This window comes from Nomascus leucogenys, chromosome 11 (genome assembly GCF_006542625.1).
Source record: "Nomascus leucogenys isolate Asia chromosome 11, Asia_NLE_v1, whole genome shotgun sequence".
NCBI classification, from domain to species: domain Eukaryota; kingdom Metazoa; phylum Chordata; class Mammalia; order Primates; family Hylobatidae; genus Nomascus; species Nomascus leucogenys.
In genome coordinates, this window is record NC_044391.1 from 38,102,195 (window position 1) to 38,122,765 (window position 20,571).

Sequence of the window (20,571 nt, forward strand, 5' to 3'; positions counted from 1 at the left end):
ATCCCAGCAATTTGGGAGGCCAAGGCAGGTGGATCACCTGAGGTCAAGCGTTCAGGACTAGCCTGCCCAACATGGCGAAACCCTGTCTCTACTAAAAATACAAAAATTAGCTGGGTGTGGTGGTGCATGCCTGTAATCCCAGCTACTTGGGAGGCTGAGGCAGGAGAATCACTTGAACCCAGGAGGCGAAGATTGCAGTGTGCCGAGATCATGCTACTTCACTCCAGCCTGGGCGACAGAGTGAGACTCCATCCCCAAAAAAATAAAAATAAAAATAAATAAATAAAATGCTTTTTATAAAAAGCAAAACTAAGGTAAATGATATGTGTTCATCTATTTGTAGCAATACTTATTGTATCTATCACTATCAGTGTTCTTGTACTGGCATCCTTTATTAGCAAATTACTTGATAAAGGTGACATTACAGTTTTGTGTCTCCTAATTTACTTTCTTGTGCCTCAAGATCACTGTTATAAACATGAAATACATATGAACCAGAGGGTGAAATAAAGGCAATAACACCGAAGATACTGAGTGTTAAATATGTTTTTGACCAAGGTAAAATAAAATAAACTTGCAGTTAGACCAGGTTGGATTCAAGGAGTCCAAATTTGAAAAATATTTTATTTTCCTTTCCCTGAAAATATTCTATTTTGAGTAATGAGAAGAGGAGAATTTGCCTAGAGGTCTATTGACTTTTCCTTTGTACCAAAATTAGTCTTTTAGTTATTTACCCGTTTCAGGAAACCTGGTTGCTTTGCACACCATCACAATTGGTTTTGCTCGTAAAAGGAATGAAATTCTCTTTTGTTTTTGAACAGGCATTGCGGCCTCATTTGCTGTCAAGCTTTTCAAAGCATGGATGGCAGAAAAAGATGCCAACTCTGTTACCTCGTCTTTGAGAAAAGCCAACTTAGACAAGAGGCTGCTTGTAAGTGTTTTCTGGTTAAAGGGTTGTATGTACGATGCCTTTCTTGGAGCTTAAGCAATGCCTGCAATATAGTATATGCGTAAGATCCCTGGATCTGTGTTGACTTGGAGCACTGTTCCTTTTATTTCTGTGTAATTGGTAGTAGAAACTGATTTCATTTTAATCTTTATTTTGTCAACAAATGACACAATAAAATTAAAGAATTGTGAGGAATATAGACTTCCAAATTTGTAAGTTTGTTGACATAGTATTAACATTTCATCAGAATTAAGACTTTGTTTTATAGCCATAACTTTTTTTTTTTCTTTTTTTTTTTTGAGACAGAGTCTGGCTCTGTCACCCAGGCTGGAGTGCAATGGCACAATCTCGCTCACTGCAACCTCTGCCTCCTGGGTTCAAACAATTCTCCTGCCTCAGCCTCCTGAGTAGGTGGGATTACAGGCGCCCTCCACCACACTCAGCTAATTTCTGGATTTTTTTAATAGAGACAGATTTTCACCATACTGGCCATGTTAGTCTTTTAGTCTTGATCTCCTGACCTCAAGTGATCCGCCCACCTCAGCCTCCCAAAGTGCTGGGATTATAGGTGTGAGCCACCACACTCAGCCTATAATCATAACTTTCTAGACATTTTAAGGTTTTAATATGATAAAAATTTCATCAATCTCGATCAAATACTTGTGATGTCTGTCTTGAGTAGCAGTCAGACTGTGCTAATCTCAAATGTGTGTTAAATAGTTTGTTAACAAAATAAAAGTTTAAACAAGATTTCCCTGGAAATACTTAAGCTGTTGCAAAAAGTAAACAAGTTAATTGTCACAATTGCTTGATTATATTTTTATTTCTCCATCTTTGTGTTTTTCTAAGAAAATCCAGAAAAATATTTTGTTCTTATAATTTCTGTCTGCTCCCTACAATTTCTTTCTTCTTGATGCAGCAGCTGTGAAATGCCAAGATTTCTCCAGGTGGAATTGCTTTTACAGTTCTAGGATGAAGTGTAAAAATAAGACACACCCCTGCCATCTTCTCTTCACCTGGCCTCTTCTCTGTTGTTCTCTTCCAATGTGTTTCAGTGTGCAAGGGTCCAATCCCATGAGATAATTCTAAGACTATCTCTTTTCCTCAAGAACGCATGAAAGTAATTTTAAATTTAAACACTTGCAATTTAAATCACTTAAGAATACTTTGTTTCTTGAAGTTTACCTTAAATAGATTTGTGTGTTCAAGGTTTTTAGATTATGGTAAAAAAGGTACAGAAGTCTAGATTCTAGTTCCTAATAATTTTCATTCCTCATATGTTTCCTGAATGTCTACCCTGTGCTGGGTATGGTGCCACAAGCTGCAGAGCCAGTAGAGAACAGGATAGAAAAGTTGCCTGCCCTCGTGAAACCTACTTTCTAGTGGACTTAGGGCAAATCCCTGTGAACAGCAGCAAAAGTCACAGAAGATAAGTGAATAGGTTGCTGAGGAAGGTGGAGGTTCATATGAAGGGAACATATTTCTTGTGCATGAGGCTGTGGGTTGTCTGTAGATTAGCTCTATCTTGGCTAAGCCTGGCTTAGTTCCACATGCCTTTTCATTCGGGCACAGGCTGAGGGAGCAGCTCCCATCTGGGCCATTCTGTCTTCGTGGCAGAGTACCAGAACACAGAGACTGAACTGAACCTCTCAAGTACCTTAAAAACTCACCTATGGACGCTGCCATGCCTGGCAATAGATTGGGAAAATCCAGTCCACTAATAGGCTGCTTCTCCAGCTCTGCAGATAGACATAGCAAGGAGGGGTTTCTCTTAATACTCTTTTGAAGGAGAGGAGGTGGATGATTGGGAACAAAGATACAATTTATCTGGTTATTTCTTAAAGCAGTAATTTAATTTTTTTTTTAATTTTATTATACTTTAAGTTTTAGGGTACATGTGCACAATGTGCAGGTTTGTTACATATGTATACATGTGCCATGTTGGTGTGCTGCACCCATTAACTCGTCATTTAGCATTAGGTATATCTCCTAATGCTATCCCTCCCCCCTCCCCCCACACCACAACAGTCCCTGGTGTGTGATGTTCCCCTTCCTGTGTCCATGTGTTCTCATTGTTCAATTTAAAGCAGTAATTTTCTTAAAGATATTCACAACTATAGCCCGGTTACTTAATTAGATGGCTTCATTTACAAAATTCATTTTCTTTTTAGAAACACATGTCATTTAGCTGTTTTTACTAGGTTCTGTGTGTGTGTGTATGTGTACATATGTGTGCATTTGTGTATATATATGGAACATAGGTGGTGGTTTCTGCAAGAAACTTATAAACTGGGTGAGAACAGGATAGTTGCCTATGCACTATGCCTGCCTGATAGTTGTTGAATCAACAAGAGAATGAGGAACTAGTGAGTCAGTTCCACTCTTTAGGAGGAAATTTTGTTTCATGAACATATGCAACAAAATTCTCTTTAACTCTGAACTACTACATTTTAGGAAAATTTGTGTATTACCAGACTTTAGCTATCACCCACTATTATAATACAGAAGAAAGAACAATTTATAGCAACTCAGAGAGGTGAGGGGATGGGAGAAGCCAACCCTTATTACTGACAAAGAGAATGGTGATTAAGAAATCAAAGATATTGATCCCTTCCTTTATTTATTCAATAAGTATGTATTGATTATATTATATGCCAGAAACTTCCAAGAGATGAAGAGATTGAAAGGAACCAAACCAACAGACCCTTTCCTTCATGAAGCTTATATTCTGTTTCAGGAGAGTGGGCCATAAACTAAAACCCGTAAAATATGTATTATAATAAAGGTAAAAATTAAGTAGGGGCCGGGTGTGGTGGCTCACACCTGTAATCCCAGCACCTTAGGAGGCTGAGGCAGGTGGGTCACTTGAGATCAAGAGTTCAAGACCAGCCTGACCAACATGGTGAAACCTTGTCTCTACTAAAAATACAAAAAATTAGCCAGGCGTGATGGTGCACACCTGTAATCTCAGTTACTCGGGAGGCTGAGGCAGGAGAATTGCTTGAACCCAGGAGGTGGAGGTTGCAGTGAGCTAAGATCACACCACTTCACTCCGGCCTGGACGACAGAGCAAGACTCTGTCTCAAAACAAAACAAAACAAAACAAAATTAGGAAAGAGTTAAGGAGCTTCCAAATGTGGGTTGTAATTTTCAGTGGTGGAAAGCCCTCTGTGATAAGATGACATTTGTGTAAAGACTTGAGGGAGGTGTGGAGTGAACTGTTTAAATATCTCCACATAGAGCATTCCAGGCAAAGGGAATGGGAAATGGGAAGGCCGTGGGGCATGGGATGTTGGGGACCGCAAGGGGAGAGCAGGTAAAAGCAAAAGTGTAGATAAGCTCAGAGAAGTAGCAAGGCCCATATCATCTAGGGCTTTGGCTTGTATTCCAAATGAGATAGAAAACTTTCGGAAATTCTCTGCAGAATGGTGTGTAATGTGATTTTGGGTCTCAACAGGATCACTCTTGCTGTCACTTTGGGAATAGACTCAGGGGCAAGAGCAAAAGCAGAGAGACCTTAATCTAGGGATGAGGTGATAGAGATTTGTACCAGGGTATGGTTTCTCTAAAAAAAATACAAACCATGTTCCGAGTCAAAAAATGACACGGTATGATTTAGACGGGCTTCCCCTCAACTTAATCTGAATAATGATTTTCAATGTATTATATACTATTCATAAGAATTTGGAATGTAGTTCATAAGTGAACTACAAGTGATAGGTTTAATGGCATATTGCTCTGAACATAACTTTAAATCAAACTCTTCCTAAATAGAATATTGAGTGCTAGCACAGAGTAATGGAATAAGTATTGACTTGGGGGCACACAGCTCTGTTCTTAAATATTTTTGGCGGCATAAATTGGGTCAAGCTGCTTAACCTTGTTGAAACTTAGTTTATCATCTAGAAAAGTATGCTTTACACAATTATTATGAGGAAAGTGCCAGTACATTTTGACTCATAGAAGAAACTCAATAAAAATACATTAGTTCCCTTCCTTCCCTGCAGATTTGGAAGATGTGGAGCAGTAGAGGAAATATCAGTGACGCAGTTTCAGTGTGATATAAAATGTTTGCTTTATTATGAATGCGTGTTTGATAGCTGCTCCCACCAGCTCTCTTCTGACATTTTTGAAACATATGACTCAACAGGGGAAATTAATAGGATGATAGAACATTGAAATTTGAATCCTGACATAGGAGCCCTCCAGCTGTGTTCCTATAGGTGGTGGCAAACCCATTGCAGATCTACTGATCCACAATGGAACCGCATAGCCATTGGCCATATATATGCAAGTCTAACCAATACAAAAGCTTGGATATATTTTTTAGACCCTGCAGCAGTCTGAAAAATGTGAGAACTTTGAAAATCATCTTAATTTCATAGATGGGTGTTGAACTCACCCAGGATTAGATCATGACTAAGTGTTACTGAGATTCTGCCAAACTGTGTAGGGTAAAATGGAAATGAGGTGAAAATATGAGAGCAGCTATGGTATATTGCTCTTTTCGAAAATTTCCATCAGAATTATGTAATAAACTAGAGTTGGTAGGGTGGGTGTCTTAGACCTTTTCTATTACTTATAACAGAATACCTGAAACTGGGTTATTTATACAGAAAAGGAACTTATTTCTTAACAGTTATGGAGGCTAAGTCCCATGTCAAGGGGCTGCATCTGGTGAGGGCCTTCTTGCTGGTGGGGACTCTGCAGTGTCCCAGGAAGGCTCAGAGTATCACATGGCGAGGGGGCTGAGTGTGCTAGCTCAGGTCTTCCCTCCTCTTTTTTAAAGCCACCAGGTCCCCTCCCAACATAACCCACTAATCCATGAATGGATTAATCCATTCATGAGGGCAGAGCCCTTATAATCCAGTAACTCTTTAAAAGCCTCATCTCTCAGTATTGTCACGGTAGGGTCCAAGTTTATCTCAATTGCTTACCCTTTTTTTCTTTTTCTTTGTGAAACTGCCTGATTTCAGAAGATGTTTAGCTCAATAAATATACCAGCAATTTGTTGTTTTGTCTTTATTCTTTTCTTCGAAATGTGAGATATTCTAAGTGAAATGAAGACTTTTGTCCTTCATGCTTGCTGAAATTTGAATGGCTTGTTGTATAGCAGTCTTTTTTCCATTTTTCAGGAACTCTTTCCAGTTAACAGACAGAGTGTGGATCATTTTGCTAAATACTTCACTGATGCAGGTCTTAAGGAGCTTTCCGACTTCCTCCGAGTCCAGCAGTCCCTGGGCACCAGGAAGGAACTGCAGAAGGAGCTCCAGGAGCGTCTTTCTCAGGAATGCCCGATCAAGGAGGTGGGAGACCACAGGCAGACATCACCTCGATATACACAAATGACAGGAATTACATGGGCTGTGTAGCAAAGGCTTTCCTTAAAAAATCTGCCCTATGCTTATTGCTGTAAACTTTATGTACTTATTCCTACCATTTAAATTAACTCAGCTTCAAAGTATTGATTTAGTATCCTCCATTTTTGTTAACACTCTAGGATGGTCCAGAAATTAATAGTGATTTCCACACAAATGACTTATTTTACCAGGCTGCTATGATTTTCAAAATATTTCATCTGTCAAAGAGATTTGACCATCCACTATCAGTATAGCCCATTATATGGTAGTTTTTAAATTTTGTTGCAGATTATCTAACCTGATTAAGCATTTGTCTAGTGTTTGGAATTAACACTGGGTTTTTTGTTCATCACTCTGTATGAATATGTAGGCTTTTTATTTGAAAAAAGTTTGAATTCCTGTTATGGGAAAAGACTAGTTGGATCAGTGACTTGTTTAATCCCACTCACACTTGGAAGAGCTGTGTTTCCCTATAATGTAAAAGCTATGTTTTTTATAATGTGCATATACATAGTTTATATATACATGCTATAGTTCACAAAGCTATGACTATATCTTTTTTTATTTTTAGTGTATCGGGAGAAAGCTTTCTATTTGAAGTTTTAAAATCTTTCATGCAACAATCTAAAAATTAATATAAAGAGTCCTTTCTTTTTTTCCACATGCTCTAAAATGCCTGACCCATACCTCCTTCCATGCTCCAAGCCCTGCATGGCAGCTCACATGGTTGAAGCCTGGAGAATGTAGGACTGATACTATCCAGCAGGTGGAGGTGTTGGAATGACAAATATTCTTAAGTCTCATGGTATTAAGGATAGCAGTATATTTAATCATATTTCTCCAAGCAAGAATTTGTACATGATTTCCCATGGGGAAAAGAAGCAAACATAAAAAGCCTTGTGATGCTTGTAGATGCCAGGATGTCACACTTTTATGTGGCTTCCTCCAGGCAGCACAGGGACTGGGACTGCCCAGCTCCTTCTGCTTTCGAGGGCTACTCAAGTCACTGCTGGCATTTCTACACTCCAGGCCAGAAGTAAAGAAAGCAATGTGTTTCCAGTAAAAAAGAAAAGGGAGGATAAAAAGGTGTTACTACTACTCACAAAGTAGTATGCTGGAGATATATGATGACTTTCAATCACTTCTGAGGCCCAAACCTCTATTTATTATTTTATTTTAAAAGGAAAAAGCCTTTCAAATAAATTTGATATAAAATACATTAAGTTAGGCAAGCCTATATTCCATACTCTCAGGGTTGAGTATAAATTTGCATATTTATACATGATTCAAAGGGGAAAATAAGTTGCTGAATACTGCTGAATTGATGTATATGAAATTTAAAAATTGCCTTTGCACTTACAATTTATTTACAAATTAACTTTTCACTGAGATGGGGCATAAGGATCATCAAAAGTAATCACTGAAGAATAAATTGTGGAGAATGGACCTGTACAAACCCAAGATGGTATCCATCAAGAGGTTTTAAAGTTTAGGGATGGAGATAAAAGTTCACAACTCTGTTGCCTTCTTTAAATCTCCAAAAAAGTCAAACTGGCTCAAGTATCCCTACTCTACTAGACTCAAAGGGGTTTCTCCGTGAGGAAACAAAAATCCTCTCTTACTCCACATTATCCAGCAGCTCCTGGCCAGAGCTAAGCCTATTAATTTTGGGACTAAAAATAAATCTGCTTTGAGAACAAATCATTATAGTTTTTCTCCCTCTTCCAGTCTGAGAATGCAGACAAGGAAAGGAGAAGCCAAGCAGATGGTTTCTTAGCTGCCCCAAAACCTTGATTGACTGGGCAGCTAGCGGGGGAGATGGGAGCCCTCCATCTGCCTATTACTTTCTGACCCCATTTCCATGAAATGTAGGTGGTGCTTTATGTCAAAGAAGAAATGAAGAGGAATGATCTTCCAGAAACAGCAGTGATTGGTCTTCTGTGGACCTGTATAATGAACGCTGTTGAGTGGAACAAGAAGGAAGAACTTGTTGCAGAGCAGGCTCTGAAGCACCTGAAGGTAACAGCCCTTAGCAAGGAACTGACCCAGCCAAGGGCAAACTGCAGCTTTTATTTATTTATTTTTTTTTGAGACAGAGTCTCACTCTTTTGCCTCAGCTAGAGTGCAGTGGCACGATCTGGGCTCACTGCAACTTTGAACTCCTGGGCTCAAGCCATCCTCCCTCCTCAGCCTCCCAGGTAGCTGGGACTACAGGCGCATGCCACCACGTCTGGCTAATTTCTTCATTTTTTGGTAGAGATGTAGTCTCGCTGTGTGGCCCAGGCTGGTCTTGAACTCCTGCATTCAGGCTATCCTCCTGCCTCGGCCTCCCAAAGTGTTGGCTTGCAGGCGTGAGCCACCACACCAGGCCCAAATTTGTCTTAATTGAGAGTATGACAAATGGGTTCCAACTACAATTACCCTAGACTCAGACTAAACATATACTTCCTAATTTTTTTCAAGTTTGCACCCAGCGATCATGAGAACATAGCAGTGAGTAAACTGTCCATGTTACTTTGATCAGGGAAGGCCCTTTGGAAGAGATAAGTATTGAATTGAGTAAGTCTCAGAAAAACAATGGCTATGCATCAGTGTCAGAAAGTCAAGGATATTTCTAAATGAACGCTTTTTATCCCAGCAGCTCATCAACATTCTTTCCCTGTACCCACCAAGAGACCAAATATGAGAATCTGCCTATATTAAAGATAATTGCTGGCCTGCTATGTCTAAGGGATATTTCAAAAATGAGGTCATATCCTCATACAATATCCATTGTATTATTGGACTGTGGCTCTGCCATTGAAAAAGTGTGAATCTTCTTCCCAGTTCCCTCACAGGTCGACCATACTGCTTTGTTCCTACTGTTCTGTTCCCCTCACCCCATTGGGCACAATATGATGATAAAAGGTATCAATCCTGAAAGTCAATCTTTTCTAAGCAACCCTCCAGGTTATTGTTATGGCTCCAGCAGTGTCGGCTCTGTATCTCCTACGCAAGTGACGGCTTTTACTCTCCACTTCTGTTCTAGCAATATGCTCCCCTGCTGGCTGTGTTCAGCTCCCAAGGCCAGTCAGAGCTGATCCTCCTCCAGAAGGTTCAGGAATACTGCTACGACAACATCCATTTCATGAAAGCCTTTCAGAAGATCGTGGTTCTCTTTTATAAAGGTATCCATCCATGTGCCACTGCTGTGCTTCTGTGTTTTGCTGAAGCTCTTTGAGGGGCAGAGCAGAGAATGAGGCAGAGGAGGTCATGGGGCTCTGCTTAGAGAGGGACAGCAAGATGCTAATTTGTGAAAGTTTTATTGAGGCAACCATACCATGTAGAGAGAGGAGGCATACACGCCATATATGCGTTGCCTTGGAAACCCTGCTTAGGCCCCTGGGCACTTCTCATTGGTAGATGAACTGGTAATTGTTTCTTGGGGTTGGTGGGAAAAAAAATGTAATTATATAAAATTGAGCCTGTTTTTGAATTGTAAGGATTAGCTCTAATAACAATGATTATCAAAATGCTATATATATTATGTTCAGACCCTTTTAGGTACCATAAATCTGACTTTAAAATTACTGAAGTAATTAGCCTTTTTACTTTGTATTTTAGTTACTTGGCCCAGCCATTCTCCTATTTTCCAAGGGAATGGCTATTTTTAGGTTTTCACATTTACTGTCTTTTCATTGTATTTATAAGGATTAGGTTGCCATGACAACTAGCACTAAAAAATGAATGCTAAAGGTTTTAACCAATCTCAATCTGTATACCTACAGCATACAAAAATGTCCTAGGCTATTTTTTGGGCCTACATTTATGTAGTTTCGTGAGGGAGAAAAAGGAACACTTAAGAAATGATACATTTTGAACATTATAACATGTTTATGTTATTATATTCATAAATATCATGATATCAGAAAAGTTAAAATCATACTAGCCAAATGTTTATTTTCCCTTTGATGTGTTCCTAAATTTGTCTATTTTGAATTATATCTTGGGAATTTGGAAAATAAAGGTTTTAGATAAATAATAGCTCTTTTAAAAATGCTTAATAGCATTTCACAATGAATTTTAATTGGCCACGTAGATTCTTCAAATGAATGAATCTTGTCCACAAGTGTTTGGGTGATATTTTACTTTTTCAGAGCACAAAGGTATTCAGCAACAATTATAATAGTCAGTAGGAAAATATGATGGCCACCCATTGCCACTTGAAGTTCAGTAATTGGTATTTTCTCCAACCAGATCTGAGTTGGGTCTTCTTGGATTTAGTCATAAGATAGCAGTGTCCTAAAACTAGGCCCCACCCAATGATACCCAAAGTGATCCACCCATCAGAACCAAACCTGCAAGCCATGTTACCAATTCATAGATGGTACCCAGCAGCCAAGAATGAGAAGTGGGGCCCAACCTTCTGTGGCCACAGCTGGCTCCATTTGTAAAACTGTCAGAGAGACCTATAGGACAGGTTTCACATTTGTTTTGAGGGTGGTAAATTTTTTCCACTACAGAAAACCAAACTGTTCGTAAACTAGTTAGTTACCTGAACGTAGTTTGCTTTCTTGTCATTTAAAAGATAACCCAACCAGTGTTTCTCACCAAATTTTTTTTTTAACTGAGATATCATTGTTGGAGTCTCATCTTCAGGAGCACCCTATCTTATTATTGTAATGAAATCACAAAGAATCAGCAAACCCATTGTTATGGGAAATGGCATCTAGGTGGCACATGAACTATTAAAATCCTTCCGATTTCTCATTTTAACCACTAATGCCAACCTCCTTTTCCTTTAGACTTCTTATAACAACTACTGACAGGTAGTAAAACTGGCTACTTTGAGTTTTTTCTTCTTCATCAGCCCCAGATGCTAAGGGTCAGTATGACCTGAAATTATAAAATAACTCAAGAAGTAAGCACTAGGAAGTAAAAAGAAGAGGCATGAGCTCTTAGGCTCATTGATTAACTAGGTAATCAGCATTTAAATAACCTAAAGTTAGTGAGATCTGTGGCAAGTATGACCTGGCCCCAGGGAACACAGGAAGGGTGAGTGTCAACATCAATTTTATTTCTGCCTTCGTTATTTTTGGAAATGAAATTGGGAAACTTTTTTTAAAATGTAAACCTAAAATACATCACTGAACTGACATTTTAAATACCATTTTCTAGGTAATTTGGTAATTTTCCACAGAATGATATATATAGGCTGTTTTCTTAAGTGAAATAATTCCATGTTTTCTCTTGAGAACATGCAATCCCTGAGGAATGATTGTTCCATACCACTGTTAAGAGCATTACTGTGTTAACTATGTTTACCATCTTGTATCTTTTTTGCCAGATTTTTACTTTCACCTTATTTTGTCCACCAAACACTTGTGCACCAGGAGACATGTATTTGATTTGTTTCTGTAAAGATTTGGATGCTCTCATTCTGTGTTTTATATGCCTAGAGACAGACTTAATGAACAGTGAGTGTTAAAGCACTCCTTTCCTAATATGCGTAAGAATTACCCAGAGAGCTTATTATAAAACACAGCTCCCCCAGAGATTCTGATTCAGTAGGGCCAGGGTTGGGCCTGAGAATTTTCATTTTAACAAGTTTCCAAGGTGATGCTCTCTGACTGTTGTACCAGGACCACTGGTGTAAAGTGTATAGCATTCAAGAAGCAACAGATGCTATGAACTCCAGTGACATGTTCAAGATTATACTTACCTTTGATTTCAGGTACATATCCACATCTTACAAATATGGAATAGTGTCTTCTCTGCTTCTTTTACCAAGTTTCTGTGGATTCCTTTAGTTTGTCATAAGGAACGTAGTGCTCTAAAACAAGTTTTTAAAATGTAATGGGAACCGTTGCTCCTTTTTAATTTTCATTTTTATCTCTCTCTTACACACACAGCACACACAAACATATACATGGACACACACACACCTCCCCTTTCCCAACATGTCCAGAACTTGATGATAACAGAAACTTGGGCATATGATTAGCCATGTCCCCCTTGGCAAATCTAATTACTTAATTGAATATCATTATTGAAAGATTTATAAATCTTTTACATAAATAGCAGTGCAATAAAAGCAAATAAACTAAATAATACTAGTCAGCAAAGAAAAAAGTGGTGATGGGTCATTTTGCAAAGACTCTCTGTATTAAAATGTAGATTTGCATATTTCTAAGGCAGTAAGGAACAGTAAATCCATTGCTAACTTTCAAGCATCACATTATTGACTTTTAAAAATGATTTTCTCTTCTTTTTTCCCTGAAGATAAGTCCCATAGACTCAGCATGGTCTAAAACGTGTAAAACTACCTTGTCAAGTACTGTTATTATCTCTATCATGGGTTTTCTTGTTTGCAGAAATTTTTTAGGTTAAATTTTATTCTGCATGCAAATTTTTCTAAAAGAAGTTTTTTATTCTAGTTCTAAAAAAGGGTGAGTGCCCTTCTCAGCATATATTCCCAGCATTCTTAGGGTAAATTATTTTTGACTTGTGTCCCTATGTGACATTCCTAATAAAAAAATCCTGAATTTCAAGAGTTTCAAGTGACATAGTTTTAGACTTTCTAGATAACTAACATGATCTAAAATTTAGCGGTTCTCAAGCCACTTTTACAGTATTGTCTCTTCGATCCTCATGAATACATTAGAACTCTACAAATTGAGAAATATTTATTTTTTCTCATCAAGTTAACAAATTTATTCCTTATACATGTCTTGAATGGACACTATAGGGCAGGTCCTTCATTAAATGCTGGAAATGAGCTGAACAAAATATAGTCCCTGACTTCCTGAATTTCAGGATGTAGAAGAAAACAAAGAATTACACTCACCATGTCAACTGCTGAAATAAGCCTCACACAGAGGGTGTCAGAAGGGATAGGACCACAGAGGAAGGGCACCTAACTTGTTAAAGCTACTTTGGAGGGGGAGAAGTGAAGGCTCTCGAGGTACATGTATCTCACCAGACATTATGAAGAAGTTGGCCAGACAGAAGGCGAAAACATATATTCTAGTCTCTATGTGCTATCATACAATGTTTTCCTTTCTTACTGTCTTTTACTGTTATTCTATATTCCTAATAGGCATTTATGGAATATCCCACCAAAAATCGTTTCTCAGTTTTAATTAACTCTTTTCCCTACTTTATCCTTAGTGAGGGAAAAAATTGTCTGAATTCTTTGTTCCTCAAGGAGTTCCTTCCTTTTCAGACCTTTCCTTTCACTAAATAGAAGTTTAATTTCTTCTTAAACTCTTTGATGTTCATGCTTTGCCTCATATGATGCTCTGTGTAGATACTGAAGTAGCTTTTAATTAATAATTCTCTGGTACTAGAAGTTTGATCTTTCAGCAAGTAGTTATTACTACACTGGCTTCTTCTAAGAACTCCACATTGCACCGTTAATATGTAGACTTATTTTAAATTCTCCTTATTCGTAACATTAAATATTCTCAATTAATGGTAACAAGAATATCAAGGCACAAGATTTGCAATAAACAATGCATTTGATAGTTTTTACCTATCATTTAGTGTGCTTTTCACAAGCACTGACATTGACAAGCATTTTAATAGTTGCATGGTCTCTTTCAGCCTCTGTGGGGCAATAAAACACAGGAATGAGCTCTCAACTTTCAAAAGGAAAGCTCGGACAAATAGCATCACTAAACTGCAGTCTACATCAGCTTTCCAACCTATACTTTGTATCATCCTCAATTCACTAAGGTGTGGAGAAAAAAAAATTCTCCTTTCCATGTTTGTCACAGTTTAAAATTATATTGTTTGTGTAGAACATTAATAATGATAGTTTAATAGTGCACGAATATAATTTATAAACTCAAAAATATACATATGTTGGGTGTATATGCTCAAAATTATCCTACAGGCAGGAAGACATGATCCAAACGGTTTGATAATTACTGATCTAATCATAAGCATCTTAAAGATAATTTACAAGTTATATAAAAGGGTCTTAAAATCCCTGTTAATGTTCTTTAAAAGTCTCTGCAAGGCAGTCTTACACAATAACAGGTCACTTCCTCGGGACACAACTGCCTGCTCGTCAGCTCTATTACAATTAGGCTCTGATGGCTAGTAGAAATTTCTTTTATCTCAGTGGAGAGCTAGAAACAAAGAGCTAAAATAACTAGAAGCTAAGAGTAAGTCCATAGGACCCCTGATTGTAGCTCTTACATCCAGGCTCTATAAGTAAACCCAGACTTCTTGCTTCCTTTGCAAAATGTAGTGTTTTTAGTGATGATAATAAACATGTTTTTTAAAAAAACCTTTTATTTTCATAAACAAATCATGTTCATTTTAGTCAGCTCAGCCTCTTCAATTTAATTCAAGAACATTTTCCAAGAGCCAATAATTCTTTAAAAATAAAAAAGCCAATGTTTTTGTTATGAAAATATCAGTGATGTTTTAAATGAAAACAATATTAAATTGTTTCTGTCATTTTCATAAGTTGAAATTATATTTTAACTGAAAATATATCATTAGAGTAATTTATTAACATTATATGGCTTTGTCAGTATTTGTAATGAATTGAGCACATCTCGGGGGCAATAATAAATGCTTTGTACCCGCTTTCTGTCTTGTTTCCCACTACAGATTCCCAAACAACAACCCATTGGAACATTGGAACATTAGAAGAATGTTAGAACAACCCATTAGAACATTGGGAGAATATATACACTTATTTTTATATTCTCCTTCCTATTCTTAACATTAAATACTCTCAATTAATGTTATGTTGAGAATATCAAGGCACATCTGTGGAATTTAGAGTTTTAGACAAGAGATAGTTAACAATTTTTTGTTGTTTTTAGAAACCTGTAGGAAATTAGCTAATATGTCTGTTTTCTCTTAATGTAGTAGAAGAAAAATATTACTCTTGTAATTTAGGATATACTGTGGGAAAATAAGTCGTGATTTAGTGATGGAGAAAGTGTAAAACTTCAGTTTAGGTGTGTATTACTCCCACAACATACCCCAGAAGTTCCTCTTTATACCTAATTGCTAACAGCATTATTGCATACTATCTACATTTTTTTCCTTTGCCATTTTTCTCCTAAAAAAGAAAATCCCAATCCCCTTTAAAAGACACTGGTCATTTGAGGTTGCTCTTTAATCAAGATATGGTTGAACTTGGCAGGACACAAAATGTTCTAAAATGCTGGAATTGCTGATTCATTTGCAAAATTACAAAATAATTCTATTTCCTACCAGCAAATTAGCACTGTGAGAGATTTCCAAGTCCTAGTAGTGAGCTATAGGCTTGCATTATATCATGCCTAAGAAGGTGTGTATCATCATCATCACTACTTAAGCCTTTAGTAAGCTATCAAAATATGGCACTGTGCTACATGAAAATCAACTTGGTTCCTCTCTTCTGATAAGTAACAGAATGCTTTATATTTAAAATGATTGCTTTCTATTAAACTGTAAGACATGAAGTTGTTTTGAAACATGACATTTGTGTAGTAACTTTGAAATCTTTGATTTAAAATTGCAGCTGATGTTCTGAGTGAAGAAGCAATACTGAAATGGTATAAGGAAGCACATGTTGCTAAAGGCAAAAGTGTTTTTCTTGACCAGATGAAGAAGTTTGTTGAGTGGTTACAAAATGCAGAAGAAGGTATGATTCTGTTTACAGACTTTGATGACCTTTAAACACTGTCTCATTATATGTCAAAATATTTACCTCTTCCACAGATTTTACTTGATTTCCTAAAACTAAAATTCTAGAGTTATCTTTCGTATCAAACATTTTGCCAACATCTTAGCTTTCCTTTCTGATATCACGGCAATAAAAATCTCTACACGTAAAAACAAAGAAAGAAATGAAATGCTTAAATTATCCACTCTGATGGAGGACAATAAGGAGGAAATGATCAGTAGATGTGAAAGGAGAAAAATACGTTTAGCTTAATCACACATTATGGAATTCTATAGATTTTTATGACACCTTTACCAATTAACTGACAATTTTAAATAGTGGAAATATAAAGTGGAAGGATAATAATGGATAAGAGTGAATTCAGGCCAGGCGTGGTGGCTCACACCTGTAATCCCAGCACTTTGGGAACCAGAGGTGGGTGGATCACCTGAGGTCAGGAGTTTGAGAGCAGCCTGGCCAACATAGTGAAACCCTGTCTCTATTAAAAACACAAAAAAATCAGCCAGGTATTGTGGCGCACGCCTGTAGTCCCAGCTACCCGGGAAGCTGAGGCAGGAGAATCAGTTCAACCGGGTGGCGGAGGTTGCAGTGAGCCAAGATCGCGCCACTGCACTCTAGCCTGGATGACAGAGCAAGACTCCATCTCAATAAATAAATAAATAAATAAAGTGAATTCAATTAAGAACAAAAAGTTTAGGCTGGGCGCGGTGGCTCACGCCTATAATCCCAGCACTTTGGGAGGCCGAGGCTGGTGGATCACGAGGTCAGGAGATTGAGACCATTTTGGCTAACACAGTGAAACCCCGTCTCCACTAAAAATATGAAAAATTAGATGGGTATGGTGGCGGGTGCCTGTAGTCCCAGCTACTCGGGAGGCTGAGGCAGGAGAATGGCATGAACCTGGGAGGTGGAGGTTGCAGTGAGCCGAGATCATGCCACTGCACTCCAGCCTGGGCAACAGAGTGAGACTCCGTCTAAAAAGAAAAAAACAAAAAAAAGTTTATCTTAGGTGATCCAAAGAAGAAAAGTTATATTGTTTAATTTTATATGTATTCAAATTTTTGTATAATTTATATGTATAAATGTAATATATATAAAATGTATTCATTTATAAGTATTTGTATATATACGCATGTTGCATTTTTAGACAGGTAAAATTTACCTGAAAGCAGAAAAGAGCAAGAGTTTGCTATCTGCCCTCATGTGACTACTTTACCTTATAATGGGTGCCTAGGGTAAAAGTATGCTGGCGCAATGGCAGGGTTCTGGGTTGGTGACGGTAGTAACTTTTGACTTTAATTAGAGGAATCTGGGGGGGAAATATCTAACTTCTTTCTTCTCTCCTAGAATCCGAATCGGAAGGTGAGGAAAATTAAATGGCTCAACAAGCACAATACCTAGGTTACCACACACCACTTTTTGATTGGGAATGCTGAACCATTTGAGAAGAGAAACTTGGCTTCTGTTTTCGCAAAGGAAAAAATAATAGGATAGGCTTCCCTTGTGCAGAGGGAGAAATGGTTTTGTTTTTGTTTCGTTTTTAAATGGAGCCCTGAGGCATCAGCTATTATACTTGGGACTCTACCTCTCACTCACTATATGCTAACTTAAAGCCATTCAACAAGGAGTCAAGTAGGAATCTGAAATTAAATACTCAACAGACTCCTCCTTTTTTAGCTGTATTTTTCAGGTACTGTGTGGTGACCGCCCCACTGGTGTCTATTACAGGCCACTTTGGTAGTTGTGTATCTGCTCATGTATGTGATTTGACAAACCAGTTTTTTAAAATAAATGGCTTTTTAAAAATCTGGGCTTATATTGTCAGAGCTTTTATTTCTTTCCTGTACGTGACTTCTTACACAGATGGTATTTCGGTGTTTTTTCTCTACCCATCCACAATATTGAACAGTTATATTTCTTGTCATCTATTAAAAACTGTTCTGCTCACACCTGTAATCCCAGCACTTTGGGAGGCCGAGGCGGGCGGATCACGAGGTCAGGAGATCGAGACCACAGTGAAACCCCATCTCTACTAAAAATACAAAAAATTAGCCGGGTGTGGTGGTGGGCACCTGTAGTCTCAGCTACTCGGGAGGCTGAGGCCGGAGAATGGCGTGAACCTGGGCGGCGGAGCTTGCAGTGAGCCAAGATTGCGCTACTGCACTCCAGCCTGGGTGACAGAGTGAGACTCCGTCTCAAATAAAAAAAAAAAACCAAAAAACTGTTCTGTTTCTCTCATCTCATGAGTAGTACATTTCAGTTATCCTCATGGCAAAGGAGAAATTAACCCCCAAATACATGCACATTGGTCTTATTAATAATGCCATGGTTATATTATTAATAATTAAGCATATAAATATATGTTTCACATTGCTCGTTTTCCTCAGCACTATTTTCTCCCTAGTTAGAGGAGAGCTAAAGATTTATGTATATAGGTTTAGGTCTTTGTTTATATTTATTTATGGCTGAGTTATTTTATCCTTTAAGTTATTCTTCTCTCAATAGTATTAATAATAGTACGAAACATCTGAACATTTAGGAAAACTTTATACAGAAGTCTTTTTTTTTTTTTTTAACTTTTGAGAAGCTTAAGGTACTGCCCTGGTGCTAGGGTGATGGTAATCTCTAAGAAGGAAACATTTTATCTAAGACTTGAAACAAAAGGATGATACATTAGTAACCCATGTACTCATTAAGATAAGCAAAAGGAAAATTGTCATTGCTGTATCATCATCATCCTGTATCTAAAGAGGGTTTTCTGATTTCCTGTTTGTCTTCAGAAAAGAAAAAATATTTTCCCTATGACTCGACCACTATTTATATCCATAAAATGATGATAGATCATTTTCTCTTTTTTTGAGAGGGGCTCGCACCCTCTATGGTCCAGGCTGAAGTGCAGTGGCATGATACTGGCTCACTACAACCTCCGCCTCCCAGGTTCAAGCGATTCTCCTGCCTCAGCCTTACTTTGAAAAATCATCTATATGTGAGAATGCTGTTTTCATTGTGCAAGAAATAATGACAGGACAACTGTGGCCAAGGACAAAGTCATAGAATAAAGAGCTTATGTCACCTTGGAGTGCTTAGCATAGTCCTGGTGGTAACATATATATTCTGTCCTAAAATTGACCTACTGGATAATGTCCCTCTTTCATATGCTGATTTTCCTTCCTGGTCTTCCCCTTCACGGTTGGCTTCCTCCTATTTTATAAAAGAAAGTGCTAATGCATCCATTCCAATATGGTACACTGCCCCAAGGATGACAAGCACATGGCACTAAACAAAGGGACAGTTCTAGAATGTGTGGCTCTTTTAGGCTAGTCCCTTGAGAGAAAAGCTGGAAACTGATGGGAGAGGTGGCTGATTTCTAACAGGCCATCAATTCGTGGCAAGTCTCCATTATCTATCTGCTCTTCCATCTATCTTTTTTTTTTTTTTTTTATTGACAGTCTTGCTCTGCCACCCAGGCTGTGGTGCAGTGGCACTATCTTGACTCACTGCAACCTCTGCCTGGGTTCAAGCAATTTTCCTGCCTCAGCCTCCGGAGTAGGGGGGATACAGGCATGAACCACCACACCCAGCTAATTTTTGTGTTTTTAGTAGAGACGGAGGTATCACTATGTTGGCCAGGCTGGTCTCGAACTCCTGACCTCAGGTGATCCACCTGCCTTGGCCTCCCAAAGTGCTGAGATTACAGATGCAAGTCACTGCTCCTGCCCCCTTCCGCATATCTAAAAATTGTAATTTTGAAGATAAATAATAATTATACCATGAGTGTCTATTAATGTGCTTATTTGAATTGAAAAAATGCAAAATTTTAACTGAAAAATAAATTTGGCCAACTAATTTGACACATGCTGACTGCCAGTTAGGATACATGGCCAGCATATTGTATAAACTGAATAAGTTAAATATGCATCTCTAATATATTGACAAAATTTAAAGATAAAATATTGAAAACATGCTACAAATTTTATGTCAACTTTTATGTGTTTTTATATGTCAATGTGTAAGAGAGTTATTGCTCCACTTTAGCAGAATATGAGTAAAAAATGTGAGCCAACAACTTTGTTGGCTCCAGCATTTCCAAGGTAACCAGAAAGCACAGTTATCCAAGGGCTTAGAATGGAACCAACATGGAACTAGAAGTCTATGGAATACTACTTAACATTTTCCAGCGCAGAGTATTTTTCCCAAACAAAACTTGAAGTAGTGATTGTAAGGTCAGCACGCATGGGGAGGGGAAAGGAATGCTCAAACAGCAGGGACTCAGTAATGAATCCTCAAACCAAAAGCCCTGTCTTTCTCTGAAAGACAATTTCCTGTTTTTTGTTTGTTTGTTTTTAAATAAAACCAGTTTCTATTTTAAAAGTAGTTAAATTAGTTATCCATTGCCATGAAACAAATTACCCTAACGTTTGGCCATTTGGCAGCTTTAAACAATAAACATATGTGATGCCACAGCTTCTGTGGGTCTGGAATCTGGAATCTGGGACTGGCTTGGCTGGGTGGCTTCAGCTCAGCCTCATGAGGTTGCCGTCAGGCCGTGGGCTGGAGTCGCTGTCTTCCCAGGGCTGTAGAATCTGCTT

At 38.0% G+C, this 20,571-nt stretch overlaps 1 protein-coding gene across 3 annotated transcripts in view; it reads left to right on the forward strand.

Moving 5' to 3' along the window:
• The window catches only part of BZW2 (basic leucine zipper and W2 domains 2), a 60,199-nt gene extending 42,406 nt beyond the window's left edge, over positions 1–17,793 (forward strand). For all 3 annotated transcript variants that reach the window (XM_003252601.3, XM_003252602.3, XM_030822182.1), the window contains 6 exons: positions 822–931; positions 6,085–6,255; positions 8,182–8,328; positions 9,338–9,476; positions 15,818–15,940; positions 17,330–17,793. In XM_003252601.3, coding sequence (XP_003252649.2) covers positions 822–931; positions 6,085–6,255; positions 8,182–8,328; positions 9,338–9,476; positions 15,818–15,940; positions 17,330–17,358 — 719 coding nt within the window. In that variant the 3' untranslated portion in view covers positions 17,359–17,793. The remainder of the gene's footprint in view (positions 1–821; positions 932–6,084; positions 6,256–8,181; positions 8,329–9,337; positions 9,477–15,817; positions 15,941–17,329) is intronic.
• Positions 17,794–20,571: the final 2,778 nt, after the last annotated feature.